The sequence below is a fragment of the Apostichopus japonicus genome, chromosome 8, assembly GCF_037975245.1.
Source record: "Apostichopus japonicus isolate 1M-3 chromosome 8, ASM3797524v1, whole genome shotgun sequence".
In the NCBI taxonomy this organism is placed as follows: Eukaryota; Metazoa; Echinodermata; class Holothuroidea; order Aspidochirotida; family Stichopodidae; genus Apostichopus; species Apostichopus japonicus.
Genome location: NC_092568.1, coordinates 23867246 through 23885754, shown reverse-complemented (window position 1 = coordinate 23885754; position 18509 = coordinate 23867246). Strand labels below are relative to the sequence as shown.

At 35.7% G+C, this 18509-nt stretch overlaps 2 protein-coding genes across 2 annotated transcripts; one reads left to right on the top strand and one right to left on the bottom strand.

The window, feature by feature from the left end:
* Nucleotides 1–208: 208 nt before the first annotated feature.
* Nucleotides 209–11582, top strand: LOC139971155 (uncharacterized). The gene is made up of 14 exons (XM_071977388.1): nt 209–366; nt 1122–1184; nt 1869–2031; nt 2332–2421; nt 2765–3758; nt 4249–4366; nt 4495–4635; nt 5542–5703; nt 7033–7183; nt 7766–7916; nt 8382–8477; nt 9188–9395; nt 9888–10100; nt 11164–11582. Exons 1-14 carry the CDS (start codon nt 221–223, stop codon nt 11318–11320), a joined length of 2853 nt encoding a protein of 950 aa, XP_071833489.1. The 5' UTR covers nt 209–220; the 3' UTR covers nt 11321–11582.
* Nucleotides 11583–11722: 140 nt separating this feature from the next.
* On the bottom strand, nt 11723–18082 carry LOC139971179 (MAP3K12-binding inhibitory protein 1-like). The gene is made up of 7 exons (XM_071977429.1): nt 17954–18082; nt 17288–17398; nt 16580–16690; nt 15815–15980; nt 15081–15248; nt 14459–14556; nt 11723–12366 (listed from the first exon to the last, which is right to left on the bottom strand). The coding sequence occupies exons 1-7, from the start codon at nt 18011–18013 to the stop codon at nt 12220–12222; spliced, it is 861 nt and encodes a 286-aa protein (XP_071833530.1). The 5' UTR covers nt 18014–18082; the 3' UTR covers nt 11723–12219.
* Nucleotides 18083–18509: the final 427 nt, after the last annotated feature.

The window sequence follows — 18509 nt, the reverse complement described above, 5'->3', positions numbered from 1 at the left end:
AGGACCATGATGAAATATGGGAAACAGAGTAATGTCTCATTTTCACCATACACTGAAGAAAAACTGAAGATTAGGAACAGCAGACCTGATGACCTTTTCTTGCCCCCTTTACGCATTATATATACATGAAATTTGCAACAGTCATGCAGTAGGTTCTCACATACAGGATGACACAAAATTCTGTTTGATTCAGATTCAGATTTATCCTGTGAATCCTGGGATGAATCATGTGATGAATCCTGGGATAGCTTCAGGTTGGTCTGAACCCTACTTTCTGAATATTTTCTACGGGGTTAAGATGGACTCACAAAATGACTTCGAATATTACTCGAAAGTGAATCAGTTGCAAGAGTTTCTGAAACAGAAGTATAGTACCTTAAATTTTTATTTTTATGATATTTAATATACGGCTCAGCTGTTATGATAAATGTCAACCTAATATATTTGCCAAAGAACCCGTTACACTTGTTGTCGCCTTGTTTCAACATAAAGAGTAGTTCTGCGAATTGCTCATGAACGTAACACAAACAGCTCGATTTTTATTGCGTTTGGGTTAGTCTAATGTAGCTTTGAGGCAGTTTAATTTTAGATAATGTGAGGTTAAACGTTCAGCAAAAAGTTTGATCGAGTATAAGAAACCACTTTTTTACTTTGTAGCATAATTGGTTATATTTACTAATACTGTTGATGTAAATAACATTGTTTCAAGGAAATCGGACTTAGCATAAGTTGTGATAACAGCATAAATTAATAAAATTCTGGGTGCATATTGACTTGCAATGGTGGATAGAGGTATGATCAATTCCTTGAGGAACTGTTTTCCAGTGATGATATCCATACTTACTGACAAGACTAAATAAAACAAGAAAATATACAAGAAAAAGTAGAAAACAAATAATTGTAAGCATCAAGTTTGGGTACCTTTAGAATATGGGTCTCAACATAAAGTTAGATTTGGACAGCTGACACTTATAGGAATGATATATTGTTGTCATCAACAAAGGTTGATGATCCATGAATACTCAATAAGTAATGTACTTGTGAAGGATCCATATATGTATGCTTGAAAACAAAGAATGATTTGATATAATTATGGATTTTTAATCTTCATTTTATTATAGAGAAGAAAAAAGGATGGAGCTTGATCAGGAATTCAATAAATTCATGAAATCAGATGAAAACAGGTGAACAGTGTGACGATTTGTCTCTATTTATGATTAAAATAATGGATAGAAAATGTGACTGGAAATGTATTTGAACGTGTAAAGAAATTATTGGCTATAACTGGATTTGAACCTGTTACCTTAGGAGTAGAATTCACTGCCTTCACCTATAGTAAGGGCCACATTTTCATGTTACATTGATAATTAATTACTCTTCCCAAAAAAATTTGTTTTGTTTTGTTACAAATTCCCCAAAGTTTGCTTTTTTCCAAAGATTTCTTTATTCCAGTATCTTTAAATGACATAGATCTGTCTTGAGTAATCAATTAGAAAATACAATGGTGCCAAAACTTACACTGTTACAGATTGTCTTCATTTGCAGAAGGTATTAAATATCTACTTGCATGGTGTACATTAAATATGGGTTGTTGAAACTTTCTTGTGCACAATTTCCCATAGGGTGCAGCCACAAACCGGTGCACACAACTATATTTAAAAGTCCCCTATATACACCTGGGTGAAGAGAGGCAATGGAGATAAAGTGCCTTGCCCAAGGACACAATTAACGCAATGATCTGGCAGGACTCAACCTGCAATCCTACAATCACAAGTCACTGTAACTGGACCACAATGCCCCCACAAATGTTGTGTCTGTAAAATAAGATGATCACCATTTTATGTTTGCTTATTGTTTTTCTTCCATAGGTCATTCTCAAGGGCTGGTAAACTACAGGCTTACTGGAAACAGCTATGTGAACAAGAGAAGATAAGTCGTGCTCGTAATCAAAAACTTCTCCAGGAGTTTGATAGGGTCGAAACTCATGTTGCTGCACTGGCCGTTCGAACTGACAGACTACGTGTAGTTCAGGTATAGTGTGTGATAAGTGCAGCTTCTGACTGTTGCATTGACCATAGTGTGGACGTTTCTTGCTTTACTGTTGCCACTTTATCGCATTGCTAGAGCAAAAATCTTGTTTTTCAATTGTGTTTTGTTTTTCATGAAATGCTTTAAGATATGCAAATAATGGTGGTAAAGATCTGTTGACAGCAAAACTTCATTGAGCTATATTGAACTTACTTTACTGTTGCATGAATAAACACCTGCAATAATTTGTTTCTCTCTTAAGCAGTTCTGAAAGATCCTTTCTAATTCTTTTTCATTCTTCAGGAGCAATATAAACAACAAGTAGATCAGAAGTATCCAAATTGGAGACAAAATTATTTGGACAAAATTAGGCACAAGGAGCAATCAACGAGGGTAAGCATATTTAAATTTAAACAAAGTTCAGTTCCTGACTGAGCAAATAACATCAACTTGTACATAGGCGAAGACAAATTTCTACATCAGATGCACTTCAATTTGTATTAGTGTGATTAGTTGAATTGAAATTGCATCAAAATTTAGAAAAGACACAGGGAAATTTGTTCTCACTGCTGAAACGGCCCCCATCCTCTCGTTCAACAGACACCCTTGATGCATTATTGGAATTTTTAATTAAATTATGGGATAAACATCACCTATGTACCCATCCATTGTTCAAAGTTTCTTGAGGAATTACAGCCATTTGGATGTTAAATCCTTTGTTTGTTTGTCTTACCAGCAATTGGACTTAAATCAAGATGGAAAATCTAAGGCATATGGAGAGGAGCGACAACATATACAGATGTACCCTACTCATGAACAGTTTACAACACGACCCAGCTTCACACCTCAGGAACAGTTAAATACATTACCTGTTTCTCCTCTCAATTTACCAACACCTTCTAATCAGAATCCTTCTCATGTATTGGAACCAGACTATAATGAGCAACGTTTAGTTGAAACGAACAACCTCTCATCTAAAGCTTCTGGAGCATTTGAAATCACAGATCCTAGAAGAAATGGTGATGGAGTGCCTTATGCTTACCAACAAAGTACTACAGTGCAGGGAAGTATACCTCATAGCTACCATACAGGGTTTGTTGGTCAAGGAGGTATGTCTGAAACTAATAAGAAAGGAGCGGGTGTCCAGGGAGGTTTTACTCATACTAATAACAGAGAAACAGATTTCAAGGGAGACATGCCTCATAGTTACCAAAGTGAAGTGTCTGACCAAGGAGGTATGCCTCCAAGTAATCAAGGAAGAACAGTTATGCAGGGAGGGAAGCCTCATACCAATCAAGAAGCTATACCTGATGCTAAGCAACGTGAAACAGCTGTACAGGGGAGCATGGGGTATGAACTCCCGATAAGTCAAGGTACAGTAGCTCACAGACAAATATTTGGAAGCCCATCTCATCAACAAGGTAGAAGAAGCTCAGAGCAAGGCGGTGATGTTTCGTCTCGGACAGAACCATTCTCTTCTGCATCCGGGGAGGACTCACAAGAAGATGAACAAGAGGAAGAAGAAGAAGATGATAGTGACTTCACAACTGATGAAGCAATAGGAGTCCAAAGACAGGCAAAGTTACAGAGGCAGGAAGAAATACCACCTTCTGAATCTCCTCGCCAGGTGCAGAATGAAACGGGGAAGAGCAATCCACTGGCAGGCAACACCTCTCCTACTGCTTCTAAACATGGCACAGCACAAGTTGAGACATCTTTACCCACAGCAGGTAAACTGGTGGGAATACTAACTACAGTGGGGTTTCAGCTTATCACATGTTTCACTCTCATGATCACTACTTTGAAATGGAAGTTTAATATACATCATTGAGAATGTCACGAATATGCTGTTTGATAGATTAATAATACTAATAATAGTAATATAGGTTGAAGTAAAAATGTCTGTGACATTCCCCCCCCCCCCCCACCAACCCTATAACATACCAAGTGTCTACCGGTTTATTCATAATTCCTGGTTAAATTGAACATTATTTAATCTCCATTTAAAAGCCACCTAAATCTCGTTAATTTCAGCCCACTTTAAACAAAGCTGCCACTCTCTAAAACCAAATTCTAAGTTTGTCTTGCAAGTTCACACATGATCAGTTTTTCGGATGGAACATTTTTGCTGCATAAGTTTTGCACTAAATGTGCAAGTTCAGTATTGAAGTTGATGGTTAAGAAATAAAGACAAACATCAGAGAGATATTACTCTTTCAGCTGCTGAGCCTGAAGCCCTCTCAGGAGGACTAAAGGAAGATTCTGATGAAGATTTCGAGAGTGACCTTAGCTTACCACTGAGTGATCGGAATGAGGCTCAGTCTCCACCAATCCATGAGTGAGTTTCTCACATTTCACTTAGATTTCTCAGATAAGGCACCATTTAGTATATCCATTCAAGTGTCAAACCAATTCTCAACAGTCATCAGACAATCCCTTTAAACAAGAATTTGTTTCATTTAACAGGCCTGATACACCAGCGCTGACTACAAATGGATACTTGCATCTGCTACAAGGATTGGAAAATATCATCACCAAGAGTGACCAGCATGTGGATGTTTACGATGACGAGATTCCTTCTCTAAACCAGAAGTCTTGTATTATTGAGTGAGTCTACTTTAATGATGCTTTATTCCTTATTTAGTGTACATGAAATTTCACTTGTTTCTTCCAAGGTAGCATATGCCTTATATTTTCATTATTTTACTTGAGTGGTCTTCAGAGCCTGCTAGAGATTGTCTATGGGTAATAGCTACACCTCTCTGAATAGATGATCAAGTGTTGACCAATTATTACTCATTCAGCGTCTGCCATAGGCGTATGGGACCATTTCAGTTTGGGGGGGCGGAAACTTTTGTGCCCGAAAGTTCCTGTGACACTATCTAAGCGGAGCGCCACCATCGGTTGGCGCGTAGCGTACAATAATTTTTTTGGGCAAAAAATGCCTCTCAGATTGCCGGAAATGGCTCTGCTGAGGCCTTGCAAGTTGCAAAAAGTTGAAAAAGATTTGGGCAAACTACTGCATATTTATATATATATATATATATATATATATATATATATAAAAAATTCCTCTTAGGCTGCCCGAATTTTTCAGGACTTTTACCAGAATTTCTTGTCCTCTGGAAATTTAGGGGGGCAGTCTGCCCCCCCCCGCCTCGTACGCCTATGGCGTCTGCATCATGTTTACCATTTTTGCTATTAAAGTTCACATTTTACTTTCAAAAACTGCACTTTCCCCTTCACCAGCAAATTGCAAAATGGTAACTTTTAGCTTTTTTTCACCCATTGCACATGGCTCACAAACTACAAATTGCTTCCTCCACATTCAGGATAGTGCAGAAGTTTAAACCTCACTTTCATTCATCCTGTAGTCTGTAAGTGTTGACCTGTAGGTTATGAAGGGTCTACAACACTACACCTTTAACTCATGTTGTTATGTTTTGCAGATGCTATACTTCTTTATAGTACGCTAACTACCATGAATGTTGTTTCTTATCTCTCTACCCCTAGGGATGCTAACTCCAAGCTGCCAATGGACACCTATGATTCAGCAAGCATGAGTAGTGTCTTACTGCAAGAGCTGCCTCTACTTGTTCAAGCATCTCCACGAGGATACTTAATATCAGACCAGGTCTTAAAGTCTGACCGACCAATCCTTGAAGTTACTATCAGGTACGGAGCATCTGTTAAATTTAATACAAAATACTATTTGCTTAAAAGTAGTTTTGCCAAATTGTCATTCAGTTTCAATAATCAAACTAAGAGGTAAACACAACATGAATGTATCAAACAAGAACATTAACTGCAGGAAGAACAAAAGAAGTCCAGTTTCCAAAAATTAAATTTGATCTTGTTTTCTTTGGAACAAAAAGAAAGAGTTTAGGCTCTACATTTCAAGTGTCTACTTCTGGCCACCCCCTTTAAGGACATTGATAGTATAAGGTCACTTGCCTTAATCCTGTCTCTCACATGGTCAGTGTATTTTTTTTATCTTGTTAGTAGTACTGTGGAAGTTTGATATGAAATATGAAGTAAAAGAGGTCAAAAGTATATGCAACATGACAGTTAATGTTTATGTAGTTACTGATACTGGAAATTTTGTTAAGTGTGTTCCTTGATGCACAACAACTATTAGATACCGACTTTGTCGAAATAAAACATATTTAACAGTTTTAATCCGGTTTTTAGTGCATTTCAAATCAGTAGCTAAACGGACCAGGTGGGATATGTAGTACCTTATACAGAAGAAAAGAGAAGAGCCCTGAAGACAGAGCCACAGTTCTGTGGCAATGTGTAACTCTTAGTATTGCATTGGCATAGGCTTCCCGTCTCTCAGCGCATCCAGTTTAAGATCCTACTTCTCACCTACAAAGCGATCAACGGGCCTGCCCCTCAATATATCACTGACCTTCTTACTCCTTTGCGTCGGTCAACTACAGTTTCGCTTTGCTCTTCCTATCATGTGCATTTGCATTTCACTCCTGGTTCACGTATACCCGCACTCATTATGGTGATCGTGCCTTTTCTTTCGCTGCGCCTTCTCTTTGGAACAAACTCCCATTTCACTTTCGTGGCTCTCCCTCCCTTTGTATTTTCAAGAGACATCTTAAAACTTTTCTGTTTGATTCCTATTTTTTTTTTCCCCTTGTTTTCCTTTGTCTCTTTCCTACTATGTAAAGCGCTTTGAAACGCTGTATTAAGCCCTATCTAAATGTAATTTATTATTAGTATTAATACAATAGCTTGCTTAACTCTTAGACCCATGAACACCTCTCTGACAGCATATAAACAGACTCAGACAAACTTCTTTTCCTTATTTTCTTTCCGGGGAAATTGTGTCGAACATTTAATCCAGTGGCAAACATTCTGAAGCTTGAGACAGTGGCTTTCTTTTATTATTAATATAAAAATACATTCTGCAGTTATGTCACTTGTAAACACATTATAGCGTGTATGATAATATCAGAAAGACAGAGGCTTTATGTGTTCTTTGGAATATAGATCTGCTATTACCACCAATGCTTTACCTTACTGGGACAGAACTTTAAAGCACATGGTATTCTTGATCAAGAGAGGATACTTTGAACCTGAAGAGATTGCAGAGAAGGTGGCGCCACTAATGGTATCTAAGGACTCTACCATGGCAGAAAAAGTATGTTGAAAAGTTTCGTAGATTGTCAATTGATAATTTTAAAGAATTTATTAATTGGTTTGTACAACTGTATCTCAAAGATTTCAGTTTGAGACACCCTTTTGAGAGTGACAGAAGCAGTAAGATTTCATCTTCAGAGAAATGGCATTGTTTATACCCTAAAAGGATACAACTGAGAAATATAATTTATGACAGTAAACAACTGTGAAGAGTGATCGTAGCTTATGTTAATAAACTGAATTACAGCTGCTTCAAGGCTTAAGGGAAGAAATCAACTCAGTTTGGTCAAAAGGACCCATGCATGTTTCATAATCCAGGCTAGTCAGGTAATGCCAGTAACATGATATGGCCAATTGAATCACCGACACAGGTGTACTGCCATATCTTTTTTGAGTAAGTTTGAACATTTATTCCAGCTGTCTTGCTTCTCTTCAAAACTCTTGAAGTTCACTGCAAAGAATTATGCCTTTTATTAGCACTACAGCTGTATCTATTTATAATACCTGTTACTGTTGTGTCTCACTCAAAGTAATGTATGTTTTGCTTTTGTAATGTATTTGTTCTTTGTTCTTTGTACTGTAGGCTGTTAGAGTCGTAACCAATCTCTTAGAGGACGCCGTGGAGGAACCGACTTTGGATGATTCTTCCCTGACACAGACATCTCTAGAAGAGACCCCAGCAGCAACTGACCTGGTTTCTAGGCTGGAGAGTAATGTTAGAGAAGAAGACAAAGGTAATTTTATTCTATGTTAATTGTATTTGTTCTTGATATAATTCAAATTGTATAAGCAGCTATTTCAGTCCCAAAAGAGGGGATGGGAAACGGAGAGGTAGAGGGACAAAAACTGTTTGCTCCTATTACATGTGCCACCTTATTCTCTTTCCCACCTACCCTTTCTCAAAATTGTAACAACAGAATGGTTCAATGTCTATTAATATTTGTTTTCAATTAGCTAAGGATGTGCAGCCCAGGAAGAGGCCTTTTGTATGCAAATGTGTCTGTTTGTTCAAATGTGGTTTAGAAGGTTTACTAGCTTTAGTGCTATTATCAAACTCATGTTATAATCTTGATTTGGAATTCTTTGGTTGATTGTTTGCTTGCTTAATGGATTGATTGATTGGGTGGAGGGTTTGGGGGGGGGGAGGAGGGCTGGTAGAGGTGGATCTTGATATAACCTTTCCATGTTATTCTCCGCAGTGCCTCCACTCAATCTCGATGCCACTGGCGAGATGAAGGGAAGTAGTGATGAAGAAGATAATGACAATTTCTTTGACCAAGATGTTCCTCTGAAAGGTAAAATCAAGATTTAAGAAAAAACGATATTTTCCACCAGGTTATTCCCACTTACAAAATGCATCCATTGAAAATTGTTTAAAAAATAGTGTAAGTACAACTGATAAACACCTATAAATTTGAAAAGTAAATCAAATGATCAAATTGATTACAAGTGACATTCAAAAGTGGCTCTGTATACAGGAGGGAAGGTAGTTAGCAATCAACAAGAAAACTTTGACATATTCTGAGGTACGATATCGATACTTTTTACCGACTGAGCTCAATGAGCAAAATCAGTGCAGCACGAGAAGTATATTCAGTTATTAAAGCAGTTTCTTGGGGATGGTTTTGGTAAATTTTTGCCATTATTCAATGCTATTTCCTTCATAGTAAAGCAGTTGATAGGCCTAAATATATCACTTTCATTCCAAATAATGCATTTTTTTCTTTGCACAGTGTTAATAGTAAAATGATAAAGTGTCAAGAGGTTAGTCATTGCTTGATAATTACCAATCACTTTGGTGAAGCAATTATAAGGATGTCGTTGGTAGGATCAATTGTGATTTAATTTGTGTAATACTTAGAAACTTTGGAAAACTATGAATTATAAATAGTTGCTGCTGTATCTTGTGTTGAGAGAACTGTTCAAAGGTAACTATAAACACTAAATATTGTTTGCATTGTTTGATTCACAGCCTGTTAACCCTGTACCACATATTCCGTTTCAGAGACCGATGCATACAAGCAAATGTTGCAGGGTATGCAACCAAAGTCGGGGAGGCTAGAGGAACGAGAAGAAGCTGAGATTTCTAATCCAACGAAAGATGCAGCAAGTCTCTTGGCGGAGCTGGAGGAGAGCAGCAGTGAAGATGAGGATGAGATTGAGAAGGCGGCCATGGTGACTCCTCCTACATCGGGGAGGTCCTCTGGAGGCAGGTGAGTTTCAGATAGGATCACCATAGGATCCATAGGATCACCATAGGATCACCATATGTCAAAAGTTCTCCGAACATGTAATCTATTTTCTTACGTGAGCGTCCAGGTGGGGTTTGCAAACTGTCCGGCCTTCCAGCTGAAAAAAATTTGTCAGAATTATATCTTCATCCGAAATTAATAATAATAATAACATCTATAGTTATATAGCGCTTCACATTAAAGAATATTCTTCTACCTCGGGTTGATACCTCAAGCGTGTCAGTATTGTCAGGACAAGCAGATTCTGACATTTTAGAGCTATACCTAACCAGTCACAACTATGATCATGTTGCTATGGAGATTTAATACCCCTGTCATATCATGTTTTGGTTCTTATGGAGTATCATGCTTCAGAATTTTAGTATCAAAGTACCAGCAGGCATGGGAAGGCGATACCGGTGGAAACCGTTATTTGAATTGTTTCTCTGATAACATTTCTCTTTGTCTTTACAGACCAAAAAGAAATGTTTTGTCCTCTCTGGGAGGATCGGATATGTTTGGTCAACTTGAAAAAGACACTGAAAAGAAAGAGACTGGGATGAAGAGTCTCACACCGAGAGACAGGAGTGGGGACATGTCCTCACCTGAGAAGAGTGACATCATCAGCTCAGCATCTGAGACTCCAAGAGAGACGGGAGGATACGTACCATCCGCCATCGATAATAGGTATTGGAATCGAATTAAACATTTGAATTTTAAAGTCGACTTTACTCAGAAGATAATGTTATTAATACAGTATAGAGCACAGGTTGCCAAAGCTTATACACTCCCAAATTTGTGGAAGTTGTGTTATAGCAAGGCAGTGCATGTAATGTGCACATGTTGAGGATTTGTTCTTTCATGCCCATCCCTGGTATAGACCATAAGGACAACTTATTAGGTTACATTTCTGTGACACATTTCACAAATATAGAAAAACTCAACTATCAAACCAAGCCAAGAATGTGAGAGAAAGGGTGTTTGCAATGCAGTAATTCACACAGTAGATATAGTCAGTATTGGAATGCAATTATTCACACAGTAGATATAGTCAGTATTGGAATGCAATTATTCACACAGTAGATATAGTCAGTATTGAAATGCAATTATTCACACAGTAGATATAGTCAGTATTGAAATGCAATTATTCACACAGTAGATATAGTCAGTATTGAAATGCAATTATTCACACAGTAGATATAGTCAGTATTGAAATGCAATTATTCACACAGTAGATATAGTCAGTATTGGAATGCAATTATTCACACAGTAGATATAGTCAGTATTGAAATGCAATTATTCACACAGTAGATATAGTCAGTATTGGAATGCAATTATTCACACAGTAGATATAGTCAGTATTGAAATGCAATTATTCACACAGTAGATATAGTCAGTATTGAAATGCAATTATTCACACAGTAGATATAGTCAGTATTGAAATGCAATTATTCACACAGTAGATATAGTCAGTATTGGAATGCAATTATTCACACAGTAGATATAGTCAGTATTGAAATGCAATTATTCACACAGTAGATTTAGTCAGTATTGCACTGCAATGATTCACACAGTACATATAGTCAGTATTGGAATGGAACTGTAATGTAAAACAGGAAAGAGAGGACAGCAGCAAAAAATAACGACGTCGTACAATAATAATGATAATCTTTGTATTGATAAACACTTAACATTATCTTTGTTAACGTCTCTCTGTCTTACGACTCATTTTTTTCTTTCACGTTTTAAGCCTGAAATCATCTGGGCGGAAGAGCGATGCTCTGCAACGATCGTCTGCATTCTGGGGCGAAGATTCAGATTTAGATGAAGTAGAGTCCGAAATGGACGTTCCCATGGGAACAGGTGGTGTAGAGGATGACAAAGATGACTTTGACTTCTATGACTGAGTGGTTTGTCTCATTTGTTGCACATTTCAAGAAGATGGGAAGAGGAGGGTGAAGAAAATTGCAAGAAAATGGTTGTATGTAGGTCAGGGGTTGGCTGTTGAAGCATTGAATTGCAGGTGTCAGGAAATCAAGACCTTATAGAGGACAGATCATGTAATGTGTGCAATTTTTTGACAAATGATTTGAATGTGATAACTACTTATGACAGAAAATATTGAAACCTGTGATGTCATGACTTTGTCATCTAAGTTTTCTTTTTACTTTATCCTTTTAATGAACTTATTGTGGTAGTAGACTGAACTTGCAGTTTGTATATGCTAACAAATTTAAGTTGTAAAAAATATGTTGTATTATTGCCCAAAGATGTGAAACCAACACAAAGAAGACACAATATCTTGATCTTTTTAACCAAATGGCATTGCATCTGGACAATGTTTAATATGCATAATACTTATTAATCTCCAAAATAAGAAATACTTCAGTGAAGCAGGTATTTGCTGAACACAGTCCAATGAAATGAACAAAAAAAGTCAGTATTGCCTAAAATATGCTAGAAAGTCAAAGAAATGGTCGTTCATCTACAAACTTCTTAAGTACTGCCAATGTGGATGCTTCTTCTTCTAGCTGAGACATTGTGTTGATCAAGTGAACAACACCTTGAATATCTGTGAAGAAAATGAAGGATCAGAAAGTCCTTTATCCTTTTTTAATATCTAACAGTTTCATCACGTTAAATTTGAAAAGAACACCAAATGAATCGATACTGTGGAACTCGATACTGTTACAGCTTTGCTTGCTTGAATGTTCTTGCAACTTGTTTTACTTTTGGTCTTGGCAGTTTTTAACACATATTTCCCGTCTTTTCCATCTTTCAAACAAAGGCATAAGCTGTGGATTTGCTAAGGGGGAGATTTGTTATCATTTGTCGAGGGGACTTTCTTTTTTCTCAAGGATTCTTCAAGCTGTTTAATTCTATTGTTGATCTCTTCTAAATCCGTGTCGTCTGAAGTGGACTGGCTCAGTCTTTGACGTTTGAATGCTGAAGGCTGTTTCAAAAGAGAGAGAGAGAAAGAGCAGAAAAAAGAAGAAAATGTAATATTAAAGAAATACAGGACCTAGTTTCACATTTAGTGAAAATATATATTAATAACGATAAGTTGTGTGTGCTATTTTATGTTTGTTCTGCATATAAATGGAAAAAGATAGCATTGAAATTAAAGGAAAAACCTAGTCATAGCATGTATGTTAAGTGTTGTGCTGTTATTATAGGCAATATGAGAAAGAACAACATGTTTCAGTGAAGCAAACTACCTTAAAATACATTTAATGTAAATGTGATTGTATTTTGTAATTGGATAACACAAATAAAATGCCAATTGATTTGCATCAGATCAAATGCTATAGATTTGTGTTTCATTAAAAGACTTTGTCTGTGGCTTTACGGTGAATAGATATTACTAAGGCCAAAAATTCAGTACCAATGTAAATTACCATGTTGAGACATTCTGGAGAATTATGGTAATATGTTTTATTCAAGTGTCATAAAGTTGTAATTTTTTTAAAGAAGTAGATTTAAATATAAAATGATATATCACTGTTCCAGCGACATGTTTTCAATTTAAGTATTAACACATGGGCTTTCTATTAATGTATATCACTTGTGTGCTTATAGTAATTTGCCAACTTCAGTACTGCACTTTTATATGTCATTCGTTTGGTTTGATATTGATTTTTTGTAATTTCTGTTTTGTTTTTTTAGTCCACTTGAAATCACCAAGAATAAACTCCCCAATCTTTGTCAGAATAACTGTTCATTATATTATGTCTGAATTATTTTTCATTTGACATTTTCAGTTCTTGGGGGTTCTTTGTTTGACACAATGCTCGGGTACATGTAATAGCTATACAAATTGTAGTCATTAAAATTGTGTGTGTGTGTGTGCTTAATTGCTATGTATTACTTTACGATGGAAACAGACCATCTATTACAATGTATCAATATGCTTCATATGTTCCATAAAGGGAACAAACTAACACTTAAGCTAGGAAATAGTTAAACAGTTGTGTTATGTCTAAATGCTATATATTCTTGTTTGTTTCAGTATTTAAAAATCCTATATGTGTGATTGTTATATGTAAACTGAATGTTTTGTAAAGTGTGCAGTGAATAATTAAGTGTTCAAAGTTTGTGTAGCAGGTTTAAGGGCCCTAAACTTCTTCCCATATAAAATAGTATTGTTACTGTGTGCAACAAACTGCTACACATGTTTGCAATTGCATAGCATTTTGAAAAAGTGATAAATAATGTCCTGGTATGGCAAAATACTGCACATGTTGATTTAATCTTTATATGTAAACAATTAATTTATTGTATTTTCAGAATCCTGCCACGTTTATGATATCTGCTTTTTCACCTTGATGAATATATAACGTCCTATGAGCAAAATAAAAGTTTACTAAAACCAGTGACTTGCTTCTGTTCTAGCATTGTTTTGTTCTGGGTGAAACAAGCCAGCTAAGCAGTTTTCTGTAAAATAATTAGACGTTGTGAGTCTTAGACATTTCGTTTTTTAGGAGGTTTTTCATCAAACACAAACTGACAAGCTTTACAAAACAGACAAGAAACATAGGCAATGGAGAGGTGGGAGGGGGGGGGGAGGAGGTAGGGTATAGTGGGATTACTTGGGAGATTATTATTTAGTACTAATATATTATTACTCTTTAGTCAGTTGTGTTTGCAATGCAAAGTCTGACATGATGAAAATATAGAATTCTAAGGTATGTAGAGCATCAGAATTACAAGAGATGTTTAATTTCTTGAAAAGCAAGTATACTTTTCCAAATCACATCAACAGTTGGCCTACATGATACCTATATAGCAGTTGGATAATTGCTAGCATAATTTGCATCATTCTTAGTAATAAGCTCTGGGATATGGTTCTTATAGTATCCAAGGGATTATGAGTAAATTACACTTTGGGATGAGACCAAAAAAAAATCTTAAATTATGAATGGAACATCAAACTAATGGCTAGAGTTTGAAACAAGTGATTTGGTTTGACATTAGACTCAAGTAAAAACCCCTTTACAATAATGAAACACAATAAGCTGCTTTGAGGTAGTTTAAATAAAACTTACAGATATTGAGAAGTATTCTGGAGACAAACTTTCCAGCTGTAGGATTCTCTCTTCAAGAACTTTCATTCTTTGGTAAACATTCTCAGGAACCTTTTGTCCTGTAAGAATGGATAGAATTAAATATGAATTATGTCATAATATTGTTATCTACAGTTCACTAAACCTATCAAAATACAAATTTGGCAACATTAACTCTCAATATTCTAAATACAGAAAAAGTCAGTGAGTCAGTGGTGCCAAATTAATGCTTACAGCACTAATCAATCGGTCAAATTCACTCCAATATATATATATATATATATATATATATATATATATATATATATAAATCAATAAAGATTGAGTCCCAAAAGGACGAAACCGGTTGGTATATATAGATATATATATATAAATATATATATATGTTTAGAATGATACAAATATATACAGTACAGGGTGTGGTAGTTGAAGCAGTTAGGCAGATCGGGAACTTTGGAAGACAACAGAATGTGTCTGATAGGCTTTTAGCTGCAAAATACCAACTGCTGAAGACAGGCTTTAACCTAAATTTATACTTGTGATCTTCTGACCCAAAATTTCAAATTATGTTTCAGCAAACGATACATCAGTGGTAAAAACTTACCTTTTCTTAACTTTAAGAACGACTCCATATTTTGCAGCCTCTCTTCTACCCCTTCATGCCTTTCTCGTTTCCATGGCGATCTCTGCGTGGTGATGTCCACCTTTACATTCTCTGCATTGATGAGATGAGGTCTTGTCTGTGGTCCATAGGCATGTGCTACTCTAGAAACTGGGAAATGTCAACAAGATACTTTAATGTTCTATATATGTTGCAGATCTTCTATATTACATAATTGTTGCAAAGATGCTATTCTTAGTTATCTTTGTCACCATGAACACAGTAGAATAATTGGAAACTAAAGCTCTGAACTTTGCACTACCTTTATACACTAAAAGCCTTACTCCTATTCCCCTTCTAACCCTTGTTTTATATAATATACCCTTCTTGCAGTAGCCGAGTAAAAACTAGCTCTCTCTATCTGTCTTTCTTATGCAGCCTATTGATTGTAACTCACTAGAATCATTTACTTGATCTCATACTTGGTACGATAATATCCCATAACCATAAGCAGGATTTCACCCACACTAAATGCAGTAAGAAAAGAACATGTGGGACAAATTTAATCAGATAAAGATATGATGAAAGGCTTAATGTATGAACAACAAGTTAGGATGGCCAATATGGATTTTCAAGTATAAATCTTTCATTCATAGCCTTTATGCACTAAGAACCAGAGACTAGTTTGGCAAGCTAATTGTGAAGTGTGACCCCTTCTAAGGGATCCCATACAGTACCTTTGACATGACTCTTGGAGCCATCTCTCGGTGTAAAGACGGAGTCGGTACGAGCACAGCTGTCTTCTACGATGTTGGAGCTGGCTACTCTGCAAAATTCTCTACAGTTGGCCTCATCTACTTCAGACTGTTTTCTGTTCATGAATGCCTGAATTCTTCTCTCAATCTGTAGATACAAGAATATAGATGATGAGAAACAGGAAGATAACGCTTTGAAAATTTTAAATTTTACACTTATATATATATTTTAAATTTTGTATGTATAATTTTTGATTTCCCATTTGCAGTTTTTATACAATTTATTGTCAGATTGTATATATATAACAAATTTTCTACCCTTTTTATACCTTTCATTAACGATTTATATATTTGTATATCATGTTTGTATATATTTTACTGTAAAGCGCCTTAGAGCAATTTCTGATTGGATAAGGCGCTATAGAAATTTTGTAAAATAAATAAATAAATAAAAAAAGATGCACCCTACACCACGAGTGGTATTTTTGTCTTCTTTGCATACCACTGACTCTCAAAACTAAGCAGTTCCCTCACATGGATAGCAATACATGGTTGAGTTATTACACCAAACAAACAACCAATTCAAAGACCAAGCCAACCAAACAATAAACACAATAACAACGATGACAAAAACAACAATAAAAATACAAACGATAGCAAACTATTAAGGCGGAAATTTAGGTGCTGAAAATAAAATTTTACGATACATGTAGAGTTTGCAAGCATCGATTACTTGCGAAAACTTACCTCATTACTGCTAGCAACAATCTGAACCAATTCTGGATTTACTGGACTTGTGGTAACCGGTTTAGTATCTGAAGCAGCATTTATGCTGGCCTTGACAGTACCAAGAAGGGTCTGCATGAAAGTGGAAAAACCTTTAGACTATTTCTTGTAACAGAACTTTTAATATTCACATAATTAAATTTTCTTTTCAATGGGGTGCATCTATCCAACATTGACTCAAGTGCCATCTTTTCACAATTTGTTTCATCTCATTCTCTCTTTGTTTTACTTAACTTTAAAGCATTGTCGTGTTTTTATATACTGTACTAATTAACAATTTATTGAAAGCAGTTAGTTAAAATCACACACTAAACTGCACTAGACACTTAGTGGGTAACATTCCATGGGTAATCTTTGTTTCCTATGCTTATGAATGCGGGAGCAGAAAGGTTAGCCTACAAACATGAACGCAAAGTTGATATTTTAATATAATATTTTCTTCCATAATGTACATTGAACAGTACAATTCACATTTCACTAAGTCACATAGACCATAAATACTCTGCCTCTCTTTCCCATTTTCTTCCTCCCGGTCAATAACTCCCAAAAAAAGGAAGAACTACTTTACAACTCTATCCCTTGGTAAGTATGACCAAGCTATTGGCATTTAAGTTGAAGTGACTTCAGAGACTTTATGGAATGCCGTTTGCAGAATCTACTCATCATTACCTGGAGGCTTGAAATGTGTTTCTCAAGGGAAGCTGCAAATATGTCTGAAGATGTTGGGTGTTGAGAAAGAGGCTGACTAAGTGATAACATTAACTGCGTAGAGAGATGAGTCTGAAAAGGAGGACATTTTGATGGTTGTAATATAATCAGCATAGACATATTTCATCATCATTATAGTGAATCTAGAGAAAATAGGACAGAACTTCCTAACAAATGTAAAAAACCTGTAAAATATAAGGTTTCATCAACTAATATCAAGAATTATTCTATTTCACAAAAGATCTGTAACTAAAGCTTGTCACTTGGCACACTATCGCTGTATCTAAGGACTGGGTCTTGGATCTCAACACTGTGTCTGGGACTCAGATATTGTGGACTCTACAACAACACTTGGTCACAAACATTTGAGTAAGTTATTCTAGTACAATGACATCTATTTGCATAGCATCCATAGCATGCATATCTTTACTACATGAAAAGTTTGGAATAGTACACAACTTTACTTTATCTGATTCCTGGTAGTGGTAGGTAACAGAACATCAGACAGGTGTATGCTAAGCGAGTATAGGCCTATATCACCTTACTTTCAATAACGCCAAACAGAAATGTATTTTTTTCTTTTTATTTAGTAACTTTAGTTATAGGAAATCAAGCAAATGTTCTAACCTCATCTAAAAATTGAGACATAAGCTCATAGAAACGCTGGACAAAATCAGCAGATTTCATGGTGGTTTGAGTAGTACGCCTTCCAGCTCCTTGCTAAGCACTGTCATGAATGAATGTTGGTGTCTGCAAGGGTTAAGGGGAAAACCCTCAGTGGAAAACAACACTCCCAAAAAGGTTTTTCTGATATAAAATAAGTTAAATTTTACCTTAATAACATAACAATAATAACTCAAAACTCGTTAATGTTAATATTTTATATTATAAAAACTATTTTGTAACCTATTTTTTTTAATTCAGTATATATATTTCATCAATTATGTTCACTAAATAATCTTATCCCCTGTACTATCAATAATATCGAGCAATCTAGGCCAAAAAACAGCGGCTACTACAGATACATTTTCATTAGATATGAAAACAAATCTCTAAGAAAAAACCAACATAGTAAAAAAGATAAAAATATCTCAGCGAAAATGAAAAATAACTTGATTATTTTTAAATTATGTGGACTGAAAGAAAGTCAGCGAAATTATTTATATATATTACAATGGACTGG

What these genes read in the sequence shown, in the direction of transcription:
- LOC139971155 (XM_071977388.1), top strand. Translation starts at nt 221, where the DNA reads ATGAATCATGTGATGAATCCTGGGATAGCTTCAGGTTGGTCTGAACCC. An exon ending in ACTCTACCATGGCAGAAAAA is followed by an intron (nt 7,184 to 7,765) that starts GTATGTTGAAAA and finishes TTTGTACTGTAG; the next exon opens with GCTGTTAGAGTCGTAACCAA. An exon ending in TGTTAGAGAAGAAGACAAAG is followed by an intron (nt 7,917 to 8,381) that starts GTAATTTTATTC and finishes TATTCTCCGCAG; the next exon opens with TGCCTCCACTCAATCTCGAT.
- LOC139971179 (XM_071977429.1), bottom strand. Translation starts at nt 18,013, where the DNA reads ATGAAATCTGCTGATTTTGTCCAGCGTTTCTATGAGCTTATGTCTCAA. An exon ending in TTGTTGCTAGCAGTAATGAG is followed by an intron (nt 15,981 to 16,579) that starts GTAAGTTTTCGC and finishes TTGTATCTACAG; the next exon opens with ATTGAGAGAAGAATTCAGGC. An exon ending in GTTCTTAAAGTTAAGAAAAG is followed by an intron (nt 14,557 to 15,080) that starts GTAAGTTTTTAC and finishes CCATTCTTACAG; the next exon opens with GACAAAAGGTTCCTGAGAAT.